This window comes from Ctenocephalides felis, unplaced genomic scaffold (genome assembly GCF_003426905.1).
Source record: "Ctenocephalides felis isolate EL2017-DRISC unplaced genomic scaffold, ASM342690v1 CF-g0.4_SCAFFOLD_01401, whole genome shotgun sequence".
In the NCBI taxonomy this organism is placed as follows: Eukaryota; Metazoa; Arthropoda; class Insecta; order Siphonaptera; family Pulicidae; genus Ctenocephalides; species Ctenocephalides felis.
Genome location: NW_020537555.1, coordinates 710 through 23,323, shown reverse-complemented (window position 1 = coordinate 23,323; position 22,614 = coordinate 710). Strand labels below are relative to the sequence as shown.

Genomic DNA, 22,614 nt, shown 5'->3' with positions numbered 1-22,614 from the left:
TTTTGTAACAATTAAATAATTAAATTGATATTATCTACTAATGTATAAATATTTCCATGCAAAACTTTTATTCCATATGTGTATAATACTAAACAAATACACAACTAGTGTGTATGGCATTGTGCCTTAAGGCAAATTGCTGGAAATTCCCGTACCGTAACAAAATATGGTCGAAAAATATTAAATGTTTTCATATAGATTATTATAAATACTGTAACATTGTCTAATATTTATAAGAGTTATATAAACTGAGAGAGCGATTTTGCCGCATAACAGAAAAATGTTATGGCAAGGCCATGTTATGAAGAAATTTTCATACTAAATATTGACCAAAACCATGTGGTTGGTGTGCAGTCAGGCACATTTCTTAAATTTTCAGATGGAAAACCTAGCCTAGAAACCGCACAAATATAAAAAAACGATCTCTTTCTTAACGAAAAAAACGAAAGTAGCATAATGTATGGAAGTTGAGAGTAACATGGCCTTAATATTGGAGAATAACATAGGCCTGTTATGCGGCAGAATAGGTCCCTGAAATACAAAGTTAAAATTATTTATTCAAAGTATATAAGTGAGCCTTAGAACTTTAACCAAAATCATAATTAAAATCTGAATTATTTTCGATATTCAAAAAGAAATTTTTTGAGAAAAAAAAATTGGAAAAAAAAATTGAAATATTTTTTTTCCAAAAACAATTATTTTGTCAAAACCAGCAGAATTTTTTTTAAATCATTAAATCAGATACTTAGTTTTCTCAAAAACTGCTATTTTATGCACATTTAGCTCAGTATCTCCGAAACCGCTGAACCTGCCTTTGTTAAAACCTAATCACCACTTTTCCTCCTTATTACGATTTGAATGGTTTTTAGATCATTTAAATCGGATGCTAAGTTTTCTCAAAAATTACATTTCTGTTTTCTGCACTCTTTGCTTCGTATCTTCGAAACGCCTGGACCTGCCTTTGCCAACAACTAATCAGCACACTTCCCTATCAATAGGAATCGAATGTTTTTAAACCATTCAAATCGGTTGATCCGTGCGCCTGAAAGGCAAATGCAATGAAAGTATATCAAAGTTCTAAAATTTGAAATACGACTTACCGACTTACATTTGAAAAAATAGTAACTTTAAAAAATGTAAGATTGTACATACTGGTACCAAAAAACAATAAGAAGTTAATTTATGAGTTATGAACTATTTTAAATCTTATAGCAATTTGCAGAATATTATTTGCTGAAAAGTCCATACTGACAAACTAATTGCCATTTGTTCTTTTTTAATAAGCTAAATCTTGGACAAAAACATATATTATTGAGATGCTCGTCTATAAATATATTTATAAGTAATAAGTAATTGTAGAGTTTTTTTGTGGACACAAGAGTGTAGCACAAGCTTGTAGTTTCCTTACCTGGTGGTTTTCAACTTAATTAATTACTTCTTTAAAGAAAATCAAAATTTTCGAAAACGTAAAAAAAACTATTTTATTTAAAAAAAATATTTGATTGATATTATTGGGTCAACTTAATGTAGATGAAATATTAACAGTGAAAACTCGCGAATTGCAGGATTAATACGTATTTTGCCGCCGGAGCGGTGGTATCCGAGTGAAAAAGGTTATTAACTAATGTTTTATTTTAAATACAGTAAATATTACAAAAGTTTGAGCGGGACTGTCCCAGATTTCTACCGTATGTCCTGGATATATCTTTACGAGCTTAGATCTTTTATCCCGGATTGTCCCAAGTTTTCGAAAAGTATAGGTTTAAATTAAAACCTGGCAATTACTTTTTAATAAAATTATAACGACCCATCACACCTGGTAATATATCTATCTGGGTATATATACATATATATATATATATATATATATATATATATATCTGGAAATGATATATACAGGGAATATGGTTATATGAAAGAATACGTTGCAAATGCAAATTTCTGAGAGCGAGTTAAAATAGCCTATCATATTTTTAATTTTGAACTTTTATTCTCAATTAGTAAAAATTATAAAAACGTGTTTTTTGACTTTCTGGCACAAGTGCGGGATTATTTTAAATTTTATTTAAGTTATTTAGCCTAAAGCTCTTTCCCTCCCGGTTTTGACTCAACAAAACATGGTCACCTTTTATTATAGCATTATTTCCTTTTGGGGTACAACTTGACCTTAACAACATAACCCTAATTGAAACAATTCTTAAAAATGCTGTATTTTAATTTATATTTATCTAATTTTTACATTTCAAGATTTCAATTTCAAATTCCTGTCATATTGAATATGTAATCCCTTATACTGGTGCTTGCTATATTTGTGTAAACGCCTGGATTGTTTGATCTTCCGCAAACAAAACCCCATGACACGATTCCAACCAATTTTCTATTTTTATCAATAAGTGGTCCTCCACTATCTCCTTTGCAAGAATCTTTGCAGCCTTCATTAACACCAGCGCATATCATGCTATATAATAAAAGTATTTATATAAATTATTTACATCATGATATACTAAATGAAATAATCTTATTTGTAAGAAATGTGAAAGATCACCATTATATCCAAAACATGAATTTTAAATTGCGATATGAGAATAAATAAATTTAATAAAATAGTCTTCAAATATTTTTGAAAAAAATTACTTAAAAGTAAGCAGATTCTTTATTATATTATTCCCTAAAAATATTTTTTGCTTAAAATTATCTAAATTACTTACTTTTCAGTTATTCCACCAAACTCGGTATATATTTCATCACATGTATCGTGATCTACAATGTTTAGCTCCACCCCATGCAAATACTTTTCCATAGGTCCATTCTCCTGTAATTGTAAATAAATTTTTATTAGTAAAACTTCAAGCTTTTCTTGCAAACTTATGCACCTTTTTTAAAATTTATGTACCTATTGTTATATTGGAATCTGAGTTGACTAAAATTAATCAAAATTTGTGCTGTGCCAACTTACATTTTACTGGATTTGAATCACTTCGTATCAAGCCAAGAAATATTTACTGTGATTCAGAGCATGTACTTTTTTGGTTGTGAATGAAATAATAGCAATGTTAATGATATTGGAATGATTTTTTTTGACACGATGTTAGTATAGTATATACTATATACTGATGTTGTCTTGTAATATAAAGTGAACGACTTTACATTCAACTCTCAGGTTAGGTAAATAAAAAAAATACGCTATCAAACGACTTACTATTCTGATTTTTGTTTTATATGCTATTTGTTTATTTAGCAAAGCAGAAGTTTTTGATTATAGTTTAATGTAAATAAATTAGAAACTATATCTCAACCGTCTTCAAAATTTGTAATTTGTTGTCATTTTTGTAATATATTTTTTATAAGTAATTTATTTATAAAAACTACGAAACTTTTTGAAAGAGCAATCCAACGGTTGACTTATCTCTATTTGATGTTTTTTATTATTAGAATTTCTCTAATGCTAATGATTTTTAATAAACATGTTCTAGATCTAGATTTATATTTTCAAGTAAAAACTGATGTCAAAACTGATCTTTAAATGGGAAATCTACATCTATTTTATATAATAAATAAGCTTATATTTAGAATCTAAAATCAATCATTTAAAATTATAGTCATATGTTAATAAGATTATAGTTGTCACAGAAATAAGTCCATTGCTATGAAAGTTGCTAAATAATAAATATTAGTAATTACATATATATATATATATATATATATATATATATATGTATATATATATATATATATATTAAAAAAATTATATATTTTATAATGTAGTATTTATTTAAGAAGAACAACCAAGAACCTTTGGTTGGAGTGCGGACTATCTTAAAGTTAATATTAAGAGCTAGAACTCTCAAAGAAATCTTTTTCATTAATTTGGAAGCATTTCATCATCTGGGAGCAAGGAAATTCAAAAACAACTATATTAAGGACCATCCTAATATATATTTAATACCTAATTTTTAATATAAACTTAACTTAACTTAATTTTTAATATAAATTACCTTAGAGTGTCCCCATCCGGTGACAGTAACTGGAGCACCAGTCTCTGGCTGATCATTTTTTGTTGCTAAGGCTATTGGTCTAATGGTGCAGACAGTGAAATCAAATGGTTCCGAAACTTTTAGTAAAGCTACATCATAATTCATACTTAAACCATAACCAGGATGAATCCAAACTTCGCTGATGTCATATACAACTCCGCCTGAACCATGTTGATCGCTTCCAGCACGGAGCGACAACAGTTGTGGAGTTTGAAACAAACTAAGGAAATGAAATATTTATTCACATTTTGTAACTTATGTGAGGTAGCAAATACTTATTTATTAATATTTCAATAATAATGAATATTGTTTATTAACTTACTCTTCAACACAGTGTGCGGCTGTAATTGCCCATTCTTTGCTGATGATTGATGCACCACATTTATGTTCAGATTCATACTGCAGGGAAAGTTGCCAACCAAATTTTTTGATGTCAACTTCAACCACCACCCATTATGCGATTAGTCGCCAACGCTAATAAAAATATATTTATTTATTTATTTTATTTATTCATAAGCAAGCCGTAATCAATAATAATAGATATTATTTCAGGCTCTTGTCAAGCTTATTCATAGTTAATATTAAAAGGATAGTAATTTTATAATAATCATAGTAGCTGCACGAATTTCGCTTCTGAATAAAAAAGAGCTGAAAAAAAGCATTCGAACATTAAGCATTCGAACAACAATGTTCATCATCAAGTTCATCATATTAAAGTCTATTTGACCACCAGTCAAGCTCAAAATTCTTGCACAAGGTTGAAAGTTATACTCATTTAAAACCGTAAAAAATTTAAATTAATAAAATAGCAATAAAAAATATGAAAAAAAAAATGGTTGTACAGGCGATCAAATGGTCAGACTACATAGATACAGGATAAGGATTATGCAAGAAAATAGTTATTGAATTCAAATTGAGAAAATTCAGTAATGTCATAAAAAGCTATGTCTTTAAAAAGTTTAACTAGGGAAGCATGAAATTTTTTGCTGTCTAAGTTTCGGATATTGAGTGGAAGTTTATTCATAAGCTGAATACCTAGACCGTCGATCGTATTGAAAGAGCTGGCTAATTTATATGTACGCGCCTTAATAGGTTTGTGTCTAGTGTTGTAATTTGAGGACGAAGCCATATCAAAAAGTTTCGAATTGTTTTTGATGAAAGTTAATGTTACCAGCAGAAAAATGCATGGGACAGTTAGAATATTGTATTTTTTAAATATGGGTCTGCAGGAGGCTTTACTGGGCAAGGAAAAAATTATTCGAATAGCTCTTTTCTGAAGCTTAAATATTTTAATTAGTTCGGATGAAAAACCCCAGAATTGAATGCCGTATGAAACGTGAGAATAAAAGTTGCTATAATAAACTGAAAGTAAGCAATTTAAACCAAGTTTGGGTTTTAGGGTGCGCAACATGAAACATGTTCTAGATAAAGTTGGTGATAGAGAGATAGAGATATGATCAGACCACTTTAAATTATTATTAATATGGATACCAAGAAACTTTGATACTTGCGAAAAATTATGTGTTGAATTATTGATGGTTAAAGAAGTAATATTATTGGATAAACGATTTTTTGTACAAAAAGATATGATTTGGGTCTTATCATTATTGAGAACTAGATTATTTTCACAAAACCATTTCGTTATTTCTGACATAACCACGCTTAATTTATGTTGTAATTCATTAAGAGATTTGGCCTTGATGATAACGCTGGTATCATCCGCAAAAAGAATAAAATCACAAAGGTTTGTACAATGAGGTAAATCATTAATATATATGAGAAATAAGAGAGGCCCTAAAATTGATCCTTGGGGCACGCCCAACGTACTTGTCAATTTATCCGAAATTATTTGCTCGTGATCGTTAATTAAGTAAACGCTTTGTGTTCGATTAGACAGGTAAGATTTAAATAGTTTGAGCGAACGTCCGCGAATACCACAATTTTCTAATTTGTCAAGAAGTCTTTGATGAGAAATACTATCGAAAGCTTTGGACAGATCGCAAAATATCGCAGTACAATATGTGGCTTCTTCGAAGGAGTCAATGATGTTATGAACTAAATCATAAATTGAGTGGGAAGTAGAATGGTTCTTTCGGAAACCATGCTGATTCTTGAACAAAATATTATATTTATTGAGAAAAGACGTTAACCTAGTATGCAAGATTTTTTCAATTATTTTATCGAAAGAGTTCAAGAGGGAAATGGGACGGTAATTATTTATATCGTCTTTATTATTTTTCTTATGAAGTGGAAAAATCTTTGAATGCTTGAGGTGGGATGGAAATATTCCTTCATCGAAGCATTTATTTAAACATAACATAAATTTATCTATGAAAAAGGGATAGAATTCTTTAAGAATAAGACTAGGTATCTGATCCGGACCCGCTGAACTAGTAACTTTTATCGATAGAAAGGTTTGTTTTAGTTCTTCTAAATTTACAGGATAAAGAACGAATGTAGAATTATTTCGCGCGGATAAAGATTTAGTCGAACTAGTGGTGATCGAGTTGATTGCGCTTGTTAATTTAGACGCTTCGGTGACAAAAAAGTGATTAAATTTATTAGATATGACTACTTTATCAATAATCTTGTTGCCGTTAATTGTAAGACAATCAATCTGTGAAGATTTAGTTTTCGTGTTGATTTCCGAGTTAATTAAGGACCAAATTGTTTTCTGTTTATTTGCTGAATTAAAAATCAAGTTTTCGTTGAATTTGATCTTCGCTAAATTGATTAGATCATTTAAAGTTGCCCTATATTTCAAAAAATAAATTATAAAAGCCATGTTATTATTATGTACCGATAATCTCTCAAGAAATGCTAATCTTTTAAGTGAAATTCTCAACCCTTTAGTTAGCCAAGGAGTTGAAGTATTATTTTTCGGGCAAACGGTTTTCTTAATGAGAGGAAAAGCTTGATTGAAGTTGAATAAAAATGTGGAAATAAAGTTGTCGAACATTGAATTTGAGTCTTTATACTTGTTAAGTAAGGTCCATGATTCCTTTTCTAAAAGACATTTGAAAATCAATTTATTTGATTCATTAAAATAGCGTTTGTGTAAGATAAAGGTAGATTTAGACGTTGAAAAATTACAAAAATTTAATATTATGCCTCGATGGTCTGAAAGAGTGGTATTTATAACACGCGAATCAAAGTCTTTTAAATTGGTGAAGAAATTATCAATGCAAGAAGAAGATTGATGCGAAAAACGAGTAGGTTCGTGTATAGTACGAGTTAAACCAAAAGACTGCATATTCGAATTGAATTCAATGGATGGTTTCGATTGCTTATCAAAGTGTATATTAAAATCGCCGCACACAATGATTTTGGAATATTTATCAAAAAGGTTATGAATCAATTCGTACATCAGCGAGATGAACATATCAACATTCTGGTCAGGTGATCGATAAACGCATATAAGACACACGACGTCATTAGAGAGATTGATTTCAACAGCGCAATATTCAAAAAGTTTTTCTACTTGAAGAGTATTAGTATAAACGGGTTTAGAACGAATGAAATCACTTACAAAAATGCACACACCTCCGTGGCCATATTGAGTTCGACAGAAATGAGCAGATAAATTATAACCTTTAATTTTAATTAATTCAAGATCCGACTTTTTTAACCAGTGTTCAGCAAAACATAATATTTGGGGTTTATATTTATCTATAACTACTTCTAATTGATTGAGTTTATTGGATAGTTTTTGTATGTTTTGAAAAATAATTACAAATTTGTTATCAGCTTTAGGCACGAAAGGAATATTAACATTTATACAACTATAGTAAAAAAAATTACAAAGAATTTGACCTTTTGCATCTCCAGATTGAGACACTCTATTTATTAACTTATAACTTTTTTCCTTCTGCATTTAAAATTCAACCTTTTCATACTTACTTGATAAAATGCATTGTATAGCAATGCACACAAATACCAATTTCATTTCAAACTTTATAAAAAAATTATCACTTTGATACTAAGTTTATACTTATTATTGATCCCAAATATTTTCATGAAATAATGATATTTCAAGCAGTGATTTCACAAGTTTGTTTCAAAATTCTAACTTTGATGAAAATGCATTTGCTACCATCTTATGTATAAAGGCACCTTATCAATCAATTATAGATAAGTTGAAATTAAATTAACATTTGATTCCATAGTTCGAATATTTTGTTTGTTCATAGAACAATTATTAAATATATCATAATCACAAATTAAATTATAGTATATCACTAAATAAGAAATATAAACATGAAGTACTTGTTTTTATTTTATAGCAATCAGACAAAATTTTCATTCCGCGCAATGGAGAGAGTATTGAAAAATTTTTCGGAAAAAAAACGATTCTCTGATTTGACCGATATTTAAAAAGTACATTTAATATGACTTTAATAATTTGCCATTTAATTTTTAACTCATACGACCATAGCAATCAGACAATATCATGAATTTGCGAAACGGGGGTAGGAGAGGGTGAATAAAAAAAATCTTGAGAAAAAAACAAAGTTGCTCTGATTCGACTAATACTTAACTAAAACTTATCTTTATTATGACTTTGGTAAATAGAAACTAAATTTTTAGACTCCTCCAACTACTAGTTTTTATTTCATAGCAATGAGACAAAATCTTAAAGTCTCGCAACGGGAGGGATTTGAAAAATTTTTTGCCAAAAAAACTAAGCTGCTCTATTTAAAAAGTACATTTATTATGATTTTAATAAATCGCCACTGAATTTTTAGACCCCTCCGACTACTAGTTTTATTTTATAGCAATGAGGCAAAATCATCAATTTGCTCAACGGGGGGGGGGGGGGAGGGGTTTGATAAATAAAAAATCATGAGAATAAAACAAAGTTGCTCTGATTCGACTAATATTTAAAGAGTACATTTATTATGACTTTATTAATTTGCCATTAAATTTTTAGAAACCTCCGACTACTAGTTTTTATTTTATAATAATCAGGCAAAATCTTTAATTTTCGAAACGGGGATAGGGGATTTTGAAAAAAAAAATTGGAAAAAATAATAATCAATTCATTTAAAATTAATGTAATTTAGCTAGTTCTTTTTAGCAAAATGGAAGAATAGATTTTAGCAAAATAGTTACTCAGATATAATTGACAAGCTTGATTATCAATATTAATTTTTTAAAAGATTGCGCATACTGCCTGATCTGCTCACATAATTTTATTTATTCAAAATGAAATAGAATTTTAAATATTGTGATATTTATTATTGTACAATTTTTTAAATGTCTATTACAGTTCAATCATTGTAACCTTCACCCTGATTTTAGGATTAAATTGACAGGGCTATAAATAAAGATTTTATTATTACGAGTTGACCGATAATTTATGCCTGTATAACTTCCTTGGATTTTGTACCAGTTTTTATTGGTTATAGCAGCATTTAGCCACTTGTCATATGCCTACTAACTTTATTTGCTTAGTATTCCATTTTCATATTTCCTATTGGCATTTCTAATATTCTATTCTTCAGTATTACAACTATAATTTATATATATATATATATATATATATATATATATATATATATATATATAATATAAACATATAAACTATTCTGGTTATCACTATATATACAATATACTTTAGACATACCTTGCTCTTTTTATATAATAAATATATTTATAATTAAAGTTAAATTTCTTTTTAATAAGTTTCAAAGAAATATCTGTGAAATGAATAACATTAATTATAGATTATAAATTATTTACTACAAAATTCGATGCTATATCAAAAGTCATGTTTATTGAATTTTATTCTGAATACAAATAGTATGGGATGCATTAATAATAAATAAGGTGATTACATGATTAATTCAATATATTAGATTCCAGTATGGAATCTTATAAAATCTCTAACGTCTTTTGAGTCGACTCTCGTATATATTCCTGGAATTCCTGGACGACCACAGCCCACACCCCACGAGACGATACCGTGCAGAACTCCTGCATCATCTACTAAAGGGCCACCACTGTCCCCTTGACAGGAGTCTTTACCGCCTTCTGGTACACCAGCACAAAACATACTAAAAAAAATCCGAAACATCATTAAAATCCAAATAATATTCAATTTGTAATTATGGGAGAAAGTGGTGATTAGTTTTTGGCAATAGCAGGTTCAGCCGTTTCGGACATACCGAGCTAAATGTGCAAAAAATAGCAGTTTTTTAAAGAACTAAGCATTTGATTTGAATGATTCAAAAATCTTTCTGCTTGTGTTGGCGAAACGATTGCTTTTGGGAAAGAACTTTTTTTCATTTTATTTGTTTTTCATTTTAAAAATATTTATTTTTGAATATAAAATAATTCGGATTGTAATTCTAGTTCTAGCTAAAGTTTTAAAGCTCACTTAAATACTTCAAATAAATAATTTTAACAATGTAATTCAGTTCTTTTTATATTATTAAGTTCTTGAATAAGTTTAGTTTATTTACTTTTCATGTAACTTATATAGTCGTCCAATTCATAAGCTCTCATATTTTTTCTGTAAGCATAATGAAAGCTACCGTATTTATAATAATCTACTTAAAACTCTTAATATTCCTCGAATATTTCATTACGGTACGAGAAGTTTCAGAAATTTGCCTTAAGGCACGATGCCCCATACTCCACTAGTTTTCTTTTTGATTATGATTTTATATATAGTCAATGAGAAACTAGGAGTTGATTTTGTAAGTTCATAACGTTAGAATTAAAATTGAATTTAAAAATATTCAGTATAAGAATATTTTGTTCTCGCTTGAACGATATAAAAATAACAAAATATTATTCATAGTAAGTTACGTATTATCTGAAACATAGAAATTTGCTCATCTAGTTATTATTTTTACATGTCTTCAGACATCTTCAAATTTATTTTAAAGATTATAATGGTGTTCACAAAATTTTAAAAAAGAGTTTTTATTTTTTTTTTTGTTTTTAACAAACCCTTCAAATTCTTGGATATTAATTTTTTTTTGAAAAAAAAAATTAAAATATGTCTATATATATGTGTATACGTATATGTACTTCATTAATTTCGATATTTCGGAAGATAATTTTATAAGTGGGCCGTATAATATTAAATTAATTTAATTTTTCTAATTATATTTCTTATGGCAATGACTTTGATGATTCCAAAATAATATATAATCATACTTACTTTTCAGTTAATGTTTCATTCCATTTTTGATATTCTTGAATGCATTTTGCTTTGTCAGCTACAGGTATTTGAACGACTTGAAGAAATTGTGACTTATCTCCATTTTCCTGTAAATTTTATAAAAAATGATTTGTTTTAAAATTGATATTACGATATTGATTGTATATCGTTTAATCGAAATAAGCATTTCAATTATAAAAAATTCAATCAAGAATTCTAAAAATTATGATACTTTTGCTATATAAAACAACTGAATGTGTGAATTAAATATTATTATCTAATTCATCATTGAAATATTGCATACTATTGCTTATATTATTTATAAGTAAATTTAATGTGCCAATATTAATATATATTGGGACAATAATATTAATATATATTACATACATATCCAAAACATAAACCACGAGTACATAAACTCGTACATTAGCCATTAGTATTACCGAATAATTATTGTTATTGCAAATACTTCATGAAGGACAGAATGATAACAATATTATAGAGTGTAATGGCATTCATTTTAATCATATGAAGTTGAATTATATGCACCGAATCTGCCATAAAACAGACCAATGTTATGGCAAAGTTATGATAAGTGGCAGTTTCCGTACAATATCGTACTAATTACTGTCAACATGCAATGTGTTTGCTGCACGATCAGATCTCATAAAATGCAACTTTACTCACATGTTATTAAACCATATCACAAAGATTCAATTATCATAACATCGTTTTTTGACATTTGTGCGTTTTCCAGATTCGGTATTCTATCTAAAACGCCTGACTACACAGCAACCGTATATCTTTTGACAGTATTTAGTTCGATTTTGTATGAAAACATCTATATAACATGGTTTTGGTCAATTCATTGGTCTATTTTACGGCAGAATCGGCCCCATGATTAGTGATATGATATTTGTGGAAAACATATTCACCACAAATGTAACAAAAACTTTCTAGATGCACACAACGTCTTAGAGTCGAATCTATACCGACTCTTTTAATTTAAAACGGCAAATAAAACTCTTAATTTTTGTTAAACTGCAAAAATCATAGCCGGAATAACCTATGAGTGTTGTTCCCTAAAACTCTAAAACTGGAGTTTTTAAGGAAAACGGAATATATATTTAAAATCAGCGTGCAATTCTAAATAGATTTAAAAAAAAAGTTTCAAGAAACAATTAAAAGTTCTATTTTTGTTACACCGTGCTATCGATAAAGTACTATACTTTGTAAGAGTAATTTTTTTTGTGCAAATTTCGGCGACGCGGCGCTTACTTGCTTTGACATTTCGTCTCTATGCAGTTAAAGCAGTACGATCGCTTTTAAAAAAAAGTTCAGAATTTTCAAACTATGCCAAAATAAAGAAAACTTTTTTTTCTACAATTTTTTTTTCAAAAAAGGTAATTTTTTGTCGAATTTATCGTTTCTCAAAAATCTAATTTTTTCGAAGTAAATTTTTTTCAAAAATGTTAATCGTTTTTAAAAAAATAATAATTTTTGGTACGAGAAGTACCAGCAATTTGCTCGAAGCACAATGTCATGCAGCACTAGTTTTGAAAAAATATGAAATTCTCACCTCCAACAAACCCCATCCAGTTATTGTAGCAACTGCGCCAACAGGCATATCGTGGCCACCTTCTGTTAACCTGACTTTCCTCCTTGACCTGCCGTCAAGTCTGAATGGTTGACGCACTCTCATCACGGCTACGTCCAAGTCAAAAATTTCCGATACGTTATATTGGGGATGTTTATGTATCTCCACTACATCATGAAGATAGCCGTTGAAATCTCTCAGGGATGATCCAGAACGAATTTGGTATTGTGTGTGGCTAGATGATAAAAATGGATTCTGATAAGTGTCCATTAAGAATTTCCAAAGGCCAAATTATATTGAATTATACGTAAATACGTAAAAAAATTTGATTGGTATTCCCACAATTGAATAATAGTGATTTCTATTCAACAAATAGAATCTAAATATAGAATAGTAATATCAGCAACTCAACTCTGAAAAAATGTTTAAAATTTTTTTCTACAGATGCATACTGCCATAGTGTAACATATGAAAATACAATTTCTACTAAAACATTATAATTTTTCATTAAATGAAAATTCTAGGCATTATCTGAATATACTATATAGATATATGTGAGATTTTAGTTGCAAAATATTATCCCCGTTTCAACCAAAAATCATGTAACAATTTTAAAAATATTATATTGTGCGGCCTATTGTTGTTCCAGTAGTTCATTTTCTAATTAATAGTAATTAATTACCTTGTAAACTTTACAGATTGTTCGTTCCATTAAATGTAATTTTATATTGATACCAGATGACCCGACAGATGTTGTCCTGTACTCACATTTAAGTTTTTTAATTATCCTATACTAATATTTTCCGTTCAGTTAAAAATAATAATTATTGTTTTTCGAATTGCTATTTACACCAATGTATGCTTCAAATAAAATGATGATTCTCAATTCCCACAATTAACACTTTAATTATCCTTTAACAAATATTAAAATATGTTCAATAAAATTGTATATTAAAAGTTATACACTGCAATTTATAGAACACATTTATTTCCGATAGCTTTAATTTATTTTAATGCCAAGGGTTATACAATTTTTTAGTAATACCTGTAGATTTGGATGTATAAATGAATGTTTTTTTTTTGTTTATTTGCGACTAAAACATTGATTTTCAAATTTATCACACAAAAAATCATCGACTGCCTTTGTGATTTATGGTCATAAAAAAAAGTACACGTGTTGAAAATTGAAGTCTTTATAATATATTCAGAAAGAATTAATATATAGCATTTGCGGTAAAGGTACACCATAGATTTTTCTACCCAAAATAATTGCTTCAATAATGTTGCCTATAATTTTTATGATTTCTTACCATTTTTAACTGATTTTTAGTAATTTTAATATCTAAATTACATTTTTCTCACTAATAATTCAATATACATTATTACTTAAGTTTATATTTGAAGTGTATTAATTTTTCAAATCCTGTTCGAACAACAAAATTATTTCAGTAAATGGAGAAGAGAAAAGCGTGTGCTCTGTGAATTTTCTTCCGGTGCTTCCATTTACTTGAAATTTTGGAAATAGTCTAATCTTTATCTTGAGTTCAGAAGTGAAAACAATTTGCACTCCCTTTCCATTTTCACTTATTTGCGATTATAACTCTTTTAATTCTGATTTTATCAGAACTTGTAATACACTATTTTAAAGGTTATTAAATGAGCTATAACTTTCTCTATCATGAATTTTACCGTAACTTCTTTTAAATTTTATCATAACTCTATCAATATTTGTGTAACAGAAAAATAATAAAGAGCAATAATTAGTCAGAAAACGACCTTGAATTTTCATCCATTTACTTTTATACTTATCTTTTATTTTTTCAAAGATATAATAATGAGAAATTGTTTTTCTTTAAATAGATTTTTTTTTCATAAAAATTTTTAAAAATCGTTTGTACTAAACTAAAGTTGTGGTATTTTCTAGAATCTATCAAAATCTCTTGAACCAAGTTTATTCTAGATGGAATACGATAACTTTTAATTTTGGTGGAAATGGCACTCATAAACTATTTGATTTAAATGAAACATTGTATATTTCTTTTATTTGCACTTTAGCTCACTCATTTTACACGCAGAAGTACTGAAGTTTATTTTGACCCCATTTTTATTTTGAAAAAAGTAAAATTTCACCACTGAGAAAAATGTCATCCCCCCGGAAAGTGGCAAAAGGGTCTAAATTATTTTTTATACTTGAGAGCATGATGAACCTAATTCCAAAATTTGATGCAAATTGGAGCACAGTAATAATATTCAGATCCAAAAACGTTAATTGACTTAAGTAAATATTCCGTATCCAATGCCAAACATATGAATTTTTGACACAATGAAACTTCTAAATAATTTTTTGAATAAATAAATAATTTTTGTATTGTGATTCAGTGAATTAAGGCAAAACACGACTGCTTTAGTAAAAAATAATAATCTATCAAATTAATTATAACTTTCACTGGCAGTCTACAGCCGTCATCAGGCACATGCGGCCAAATATATAATGTATCTTACATTATTTTAATTTTTGGACATATCAGCTGCTTATCGGCAATAATGATGTAGACATTACATTTTTCTTATTCATAATCATAAATATATTAAATTTTAATATTGCGAATGGAAATGTTTGGAAAGTGACATTCTTCGTTTGTTTTTAATGTCAAACAATGCCCTAAATATTTTCAATGCCAATCAATGATAAGCGGTTTTTTGTAATTTCTTCCATTTATTTCTACCATCTAACTATATTCCTATGAATCAAAAAATCTTAAAAAAAATCCTTTAAAAACTTCAGGAAAATTCATGAAAATCCGAATAATAGTTTAGGAGGATTGACCTTTCATAACCCATTACAGAAGAATTTTATATATAAGATTTATCTTTACCTTTATTATGTTAATTTTGTTATTTTCTTGTCTTATATGTAAGTCAATTGTAGAAGAAAGCAAGTTGATTTTATTTTGCACAATCGTTTACTTCATATATCATAATATCTCGGATGCGTTGAGTAAGTGCATATATTTTAATTTATTATTAAAATATTGTTAACTAGTTAGTTAACTCTTTAGACTATTTCGAGTAGAAGTTCATAGATCTAAATGCATCAAATTACTTATCACAAGCGGATTGCGATCATTATCCGTACTACGAAAAAAAAAACAAAATTAAATTTTTTTTTTTTAATTTTTGTTTCTTGGATTTCGAAACAATTTTTAAACTTTTGAAAAAGTGACCTGTGAACATCCAAAAAAATTGGCAACCTTTCTGAAAAGTGGTGAAAAAATAAAGTTAAATATGATAAATCTTTAAAGCTTGGAACAATCGGCTGTGTCAGAATTTCTAAATTTAAACATCAAATTTTTGAATTTTGCTAAATCTTAATTTGGATTTTTTACACATATCGCGAATTTTTTGGTTTAAGGCGAAATTACGTCATAAACATCACTTTATAAGTGATGTCCTTCGAGAGCGAGTTCTAATCGCAATTTACCGATTATATTATTCATTTTTGTGATAATTGTTTATAATTATTTTAATATGTTATACTTACTCAAACAAAACGCAGTGAGCTGCTGTGAGAATCCAAAAATTATCCAAAATTGCTCCACCGCACAAATGTTCCCGTTGCACTTGAACTGATATCTGATATCCATATTTTGTTATTTGAGTTTTGTTTCCTCCTACAATGCGTCCATCTAAAAAAAAATATAAAAATAATAATAATTGTATTTATTACAATTATTTTACGTATGTTATTACCAATTACGGATGCAGCATTAATGACCATTGGCCAAAAACAAGCAAAAATAAGTAGGCACTTCATGGTTATACAAGGACTTTCAGAATGAATTGGCACGCGAATGTGCCTCTGTTTATATCGATAATCTCATAATTACAAAAAAATCTGTATCGGTAGATAATCGTTTGCTATTAAATTCGAGTGTCGGTGTACAAGATTCATGACAGATTTGTCATTTATGCCCTATTTTACTGATAAATTGATCTATTGTTTTGTGGATTTTCTCATATGGTTTGTTGAACATGAGGCAATTTTAAAAGTTGTTTTATCAATTCTTATTGATTAAGGAGATGATTTATATATATATAGACAATTATAGACAATATATTAAGACAAAATGCCATTTACATCTAGTTAAATTATGGTTTATATTATGGATTTAACATCCAAATTTTGAAATAATAATGCGACGTTTTCTTGCTCTTGGATTCGTAATTTGGATATAAGTACTGAAAATAAAACTAGTTGGTCTTGGTATTTTGCCATGAGGCAAGTTACATGCACTTCCCGATATTTGTAACTAATCGACCTAATCAATAAAAAATAAATTAAAAATATGTAAGTGATTAAAAGTATTCCGAGTGGATTTATTACACATAATAAAAACTACCGAACGCGTTAACTCGGAGTATTTTCAAAAAGCAAATTTTTAAAAATCAATCATTTTTATAATTGAACTAGTTTTCGTAGGACTTTAATGGTTTAGTATGTTCATTAAGACCAAGTTCACTATCGATGTACCAAATAAATCGTCTAATTTTAATTTTAACAAACGTCAAAAAACTACTCATTTTCTCATCCTTTGATGAATTTTAAAAATTTAACTATTTGCCGTAAGGCTGTAATATTCGTCAGTCAGTTCTATAAGACCATGATATATATCCAAAGACCAAAAAAGTTGCATAAAAATGGAATGGATCGACTTAAATTTATTTTCAACAATTAATTACAATAAAATGGTTCGGTAGATTTTCACCTAAAACTAATCAGTATCATTCCCAACTAATATCTTTCGAACAGTTATTAATTTTTTGAAATCGATTCGGTAGTATGAACTGAAATGTAGACGGAAAGTATAACACTTTTTTCTAAAATACAAAGAAACTGCTCTGCAGATCGTCGCACAAACCTGATAAACAATAGTCCTTATTGAGCTACATCAATTGGCTTTTAAATTTCTGAAATCGGTTCAGGCGTTTTAGAGAAAACGTCGATGAAAAGTCTAATTTTGACAAATGCCAAAAAACGATACTATTTTTTGCAAAATTTGACGAATTTTTTAAATTAAACGACTTGTCGTAGGGCCGTAATATTTTAGTATGATCTATATTATAGATACCATAGTCTTATAGATTCTATAAGACTATGATATCTACCGCCAAAATAAAAATTATAAAAATCGTTGAAAAAAATTTTTAACACTTTATTACAAGAAAACGGCTCGGTCAATCTTTATGAAAACTAATCAGGTTGATTTCCAACCAATATCTTTTGAACGGTTTCTCCTTCGGGAAGTTAATACAAAAATATTATATCTAATTTTAAATAATTGGCTCTCACTAGATTAAGATAAGTGAATAAATCGTTAAACTTTTCTAAGAAATGTTGAAGTACTCAATTTTTTTAAGTACTTAAGTGGCTGGTGGCACAAATATTATGAAAGTATAATTTCACAAAAAATTGCATTTTCCTTATGATAAATTTAATTTTTGAATTACACATAAAAAGTAACTTTTCCGGAACCATATTTTGAGTTGCAATAGTATTTATTTCTGAAGCGGCAAGATGCAAAAACTTTTCTTTATGTGTAAACAACCGAATTATTCAATAATAATTGCTATTTTGCAACTTTGAAAAGTGTGTAGTAATGGTTTCTAAATATTGTTACAGGCTGCTTTTGAGGCTGCTCTCAAACGATTCAGAATGGTTTGCAACTTCTAAAATAGCAAGTTGTATTTTCTAGAGAAAACATAAACTTATTCTTTGGGAAGTTAATTATAAATAAATTCTAGATGATTTTATAAAATAGTCTAATATCTACTCATAAATTTCATAATATGATATAATGTGATATAATATGATATAAAGTAAAATAATGCAATGAAATATTGACAAATTTAAAGTAATGGCTATTATGTTTGCTAGTAGGAAATAAATTAATTATATGCAAAATGGAAAATTTATATCAGTAACAATAGTGTGATTGACGTATATAAGTGTCAAGTTATCGTAATGATTGTCCAAGCTTTTTTCCCAATCTATTCGATAAACAAAAAAACACAAAAACTTATGACTAACGACAAATACCTAAGGATGATAACACCTCTAAAGTTTAAACGATAAAGTACTTCAGAAATCTAACTGGTTTTCTCCATTTGCAATATCATTACTTATTTATATTTTGAATTATATGAAATCATCGTGATTTTCACAAAAAGATAATTTTTTGAGATGATAAAATTCTTCATAGACATGATTAGAAATTTTTATCTACAATCGCTAAAAACTCATGATAACTATAAATAATTTTATGAAAAAATAAATAACTAGGTCTACGTCATGTCTACGTGGTCTTTAGGCAAGTTGCAAAATTTTCCCGACATGTGTAAATAATCGACATAATTACGAACTGAGGTTTAGCAATTTTTAACTTCCCGAAGGAAAAATTTATGTTTTCATCAAAATATCCGATTCGCTAATTTTATGTTTTCTCGGCGTTTCAAGCCATTTTGAATCGAATAAAACCAAATTTGGAAAAAGTATGTGTGTGTGTGAACAGATTTTTTGCCGAAAATCAACGTTTTCAAAAATTTAAAAGTCCTTCTATGTATCGCGATGACTAACGTTTATCAATTTTGCGCGACGATCAGCCAAGCCGTTTCTTTGTAAGTAGCAGAAAAGTGAAAACATTTTCGTCAACGTTTTAGCCCGCAGTTATGAATCGATTATGAAAATTCAAAAACCGTTCAAAAGATATTGGTTGGGAATTGTGCTGATGAGTTTTGGTAGAGATCGGCCGGGCCGTTGAAAAAATGAGTGAAAACTTTTAATCACTCATAAATTAATTAATTTTTTATTGATTAAGACACATATCGTGAAGTTTATGTAACTTGCCTCAAGGCAAAATACCAATACCAACTAGTTAAAAATTATTTAATTATTATAGAGCACTCAAAATAATAAAATTCAGAGAACTTATAAGAAACATTAAAATATTGATAATAACCTGACAACAACAAATATCTTTGATATCAAAACGCCTTTTTACGCTATTTCATTTACTTTTCAAAAAACTATACACTGAGATATTGTAAAAACGAATAGAAATATCAAATTACTCAGATAGGTCAATCGGTTCACACAGCCTCAATTCTGTACTATTTCCTAGTATGCCAAATCGATCAGGACGACTTTCAGCATAATGTCAAAATTATTATGGTTTATTTATATTTCAATTTGAATTGAGCCTACATTTTTTGTATTATTAAATTTAAAATGTTTATAAATAATATAATGTTTTCCTACTGAAAACAATCATATAAATCCAAAATAAATATCAAGTTTATATAGTCATTCTATATCGTTTGAGAAGAAAATTGGCAGGAACATACATATTTAAGATCAAATCTAATTTTCATGGTTTGAATGACCAATATTTATTCCATTATTACATGGATACCATTTATCCTAGATTAAAGAAATAATCATCCGTTTAAAGAGCTTACCTTGAAATATATTAATATATTTTACATTTAAAGTTATACGAAGCATTTTTAAAACAAATTTGTATAATCTAACCCGGCAAATGTTGTTTTGCTAAGTAAGGTATTTTTAGACAATTCCTAGAGAATAAAAAAAAGAATACTTTATTTTAGGAGTATAAGAATGTGCTGTTTGAATGACACAAACAATGAGGTATTATAAACACAATAAACCCCAAAGTCTACTTGTATAATCATTTATTATATAATTTATAATAACAATATTCGTTTGCTCATATTTTGTTAATACAATCAAACTGGAAGGTTTATACACTTTCTATAAAAATATGGTATAATTCAATCCAAGTCTTCTTTAGTCTTTAGCCATGGTCAATGTTCAGTTGGTCATTTCTGCCCTACACAAATGTGAGTTTTGAAACAATTAAATAGCGTATTGTTAAAATTTATATTAAGGTCCCGTGAAGTAAATCACAGTGCTCACAACCCAAAAAAGTAACAGCAAAAGGAAATACTTTCGTTATGGATTTTCAAAGATTACCGATTAACTCCCGATAGCAAAGCCATAAGAATCAAGATTATAGCTGGTTATACATCTTTTCCTCTCTACTTTCAAATATTGTTGTTGAATGATGCTTATCTTTACTGGTTTTTGAGATATTGGTGGTGGCCTTATTAATCCCTGATCTTTATATATTACTATTCATTCTTCAATAAATTTATAGAAAATTTTTCCAGTTTATTCTTCAAAATTAGTGGTAAATAACCATTAGTAAATTATATTTTACATTGCATTATCCAATGATTGCTAAAGTTTTTCATCTTTTTCAATTTATAGAGTGATTTAATGAAACATAAACGATACCTGACTGAACGGAAGGATCGCATTAAATTGAATGCGAGCATTATAATCAATTTTCAAAATATTTTGTTCCAAAGAACTTGTAATTTTGTGCATTGACATTTTTACACGTGTGTGATTTGATTCTTATGACTTGATTCTTATGACTTAAGTTATATTATCAACCGAATTTTCTTATTTAAGTTGTTGTCTGTTATACCTCGGAATAAGTTATTCGACAAAATGTCCCCTTTGATCAATTCCAAATTTAGGTTTTAAAATAATAATATATAATCTAGAAAATATTTTATAAATACTATTTAATATAAAATTAAGTAAATGTCAAACCATTTGGCATATGAGTAGGCGGATTCATTTGTCATATGAATAATGTTGTGCAGGAAGCCATTTCAAATCAACTTCTGTTTACCAAATATCTTCAAATTAAAAATGTAAAGTTTCTACGCGATTTTGAAATAATATCTCACCTTTTGGACAATCTCTGGATTGACACGAATTTTTCAAGACTAAGACTGGCCAAATCGGTTTAGCCGTTTTCGAGTTTTAGCGAATCATTTTATTGAGAGCTCCATTTTTATATATAAGATATATATATATATATATATATATATATACTAAAATTGTTTAAAATTTTTTTCGAAGCACTTGATACCTTGGGAGCGCAAATATAGTAGTAGGATCTATAGAACCTGCAAAAAGATAATAAAAGATGCTATTTTGCGTTGTATATTTTAAATAACTGTCAAATATTCAAAAATGTGAATAATACTATCATAAATTGATTATTAGTGATATTTATTTGAGTAGTAATATGGTTTAATTTGTTAGTTGAGTATCAAAATTTTGTAAAACATCTCGTCTTAGTATATCATTGAAATTAAGGAATATCAAAAAATATTTGTAATATTATAAGTTAAAACTCTTATATTCCAGTGTGCATTTTGATAAATTCTCTTATTGGTTTTGAAGCCACTCGGGTATATACTCCTGGGATTTCGGGTCGTGCACATCCTATTCCCCAAGACACTATTCCATGCAGAACTCCCTTAGAGTTGACGAGTGGGCCACCGCTATCTCCTTGGCAAGAGTCCTTACCGCCTTCAGGATAACCAGCACAAATCATACTGCGATATCAAATAATAATTTTGAATATACAAAAAATGTTAATTAAAAGAATATAAAAATTGAAATAAGGAGAATACAGTTAAGAAGCTACTAGGCACTAAAACACAAATTGTAAATTTTCGAAGAAGCAATTCCAAACATTTGTTAGGGTTTTATCATAGAGGACTGATAACAATTATATTTCCACGTGTACGTAAAATTAAAAAGTCATAAAAATATATCAAGAAAATAGTGTCAGAAACTGAACAATTTTATGCGAATATACTACTGTCGTTGAAAAATTTTATAACTCTTGAACAAAAGCTATAAACAAAAT

The 22,614-nt window shown here is 28.1% G+C and overlaps 2 protein-coding genes across 2 annotated transcripts; both read right to left on the bottom strand.

Annotated features, from left to right (window-relative positions):
* Positions 1–2,222: 2,222 nt before the first annotated feature.
* LOC113369577 (ovochymase-2-like) lies at positions 2,223–16,624 on the bottom strand. Its single transcript, XM_026610247.1, has 9 exons — positions 16,553–16,624; positions 16,344–16,488; positions 12,785–13,037; positions 11,206–11,312; positions 9,891–10,090; positions 4,357–4,471; positions 3,996–4,254; positions 2,709–2,812; positions 2,223–2,458 (listed from the first exon to the last, which is right to left on the bottom strand). The coding sequence occupies exons 1-9, from the start codon at positions 16,614–16,616 to the stop codon at positions 2,257–2,259; spliced, it is 1,449 nt and encodes a 482-aa protein (XP_026466032.1). The 5' UTR covers positions 16,617–16,624; the 3' UTR covers positions 2,223–2,256.
* A 5,327-nt stretch (positions 16,625–21,951) lies between these two features.
* Positions 21,952–22,323, bottom strand: LOC113369576 (vitellin-degrading protease-like). Its single transcript, XM_026610246.1, has one exon. The coding sequence runs from the start codon at positions 22,294–22,296 to the stop codon at positions 22,096–22,098; it is 201 nt and encodes a 66-aa protein (XP_026466031.1). The 5' UTR covers positions 22,297–22,323; the 3' UTR covers positions 21,952–22,095.
* Positions 22,324–22,614: the final 291 nt, after the last annotated feature.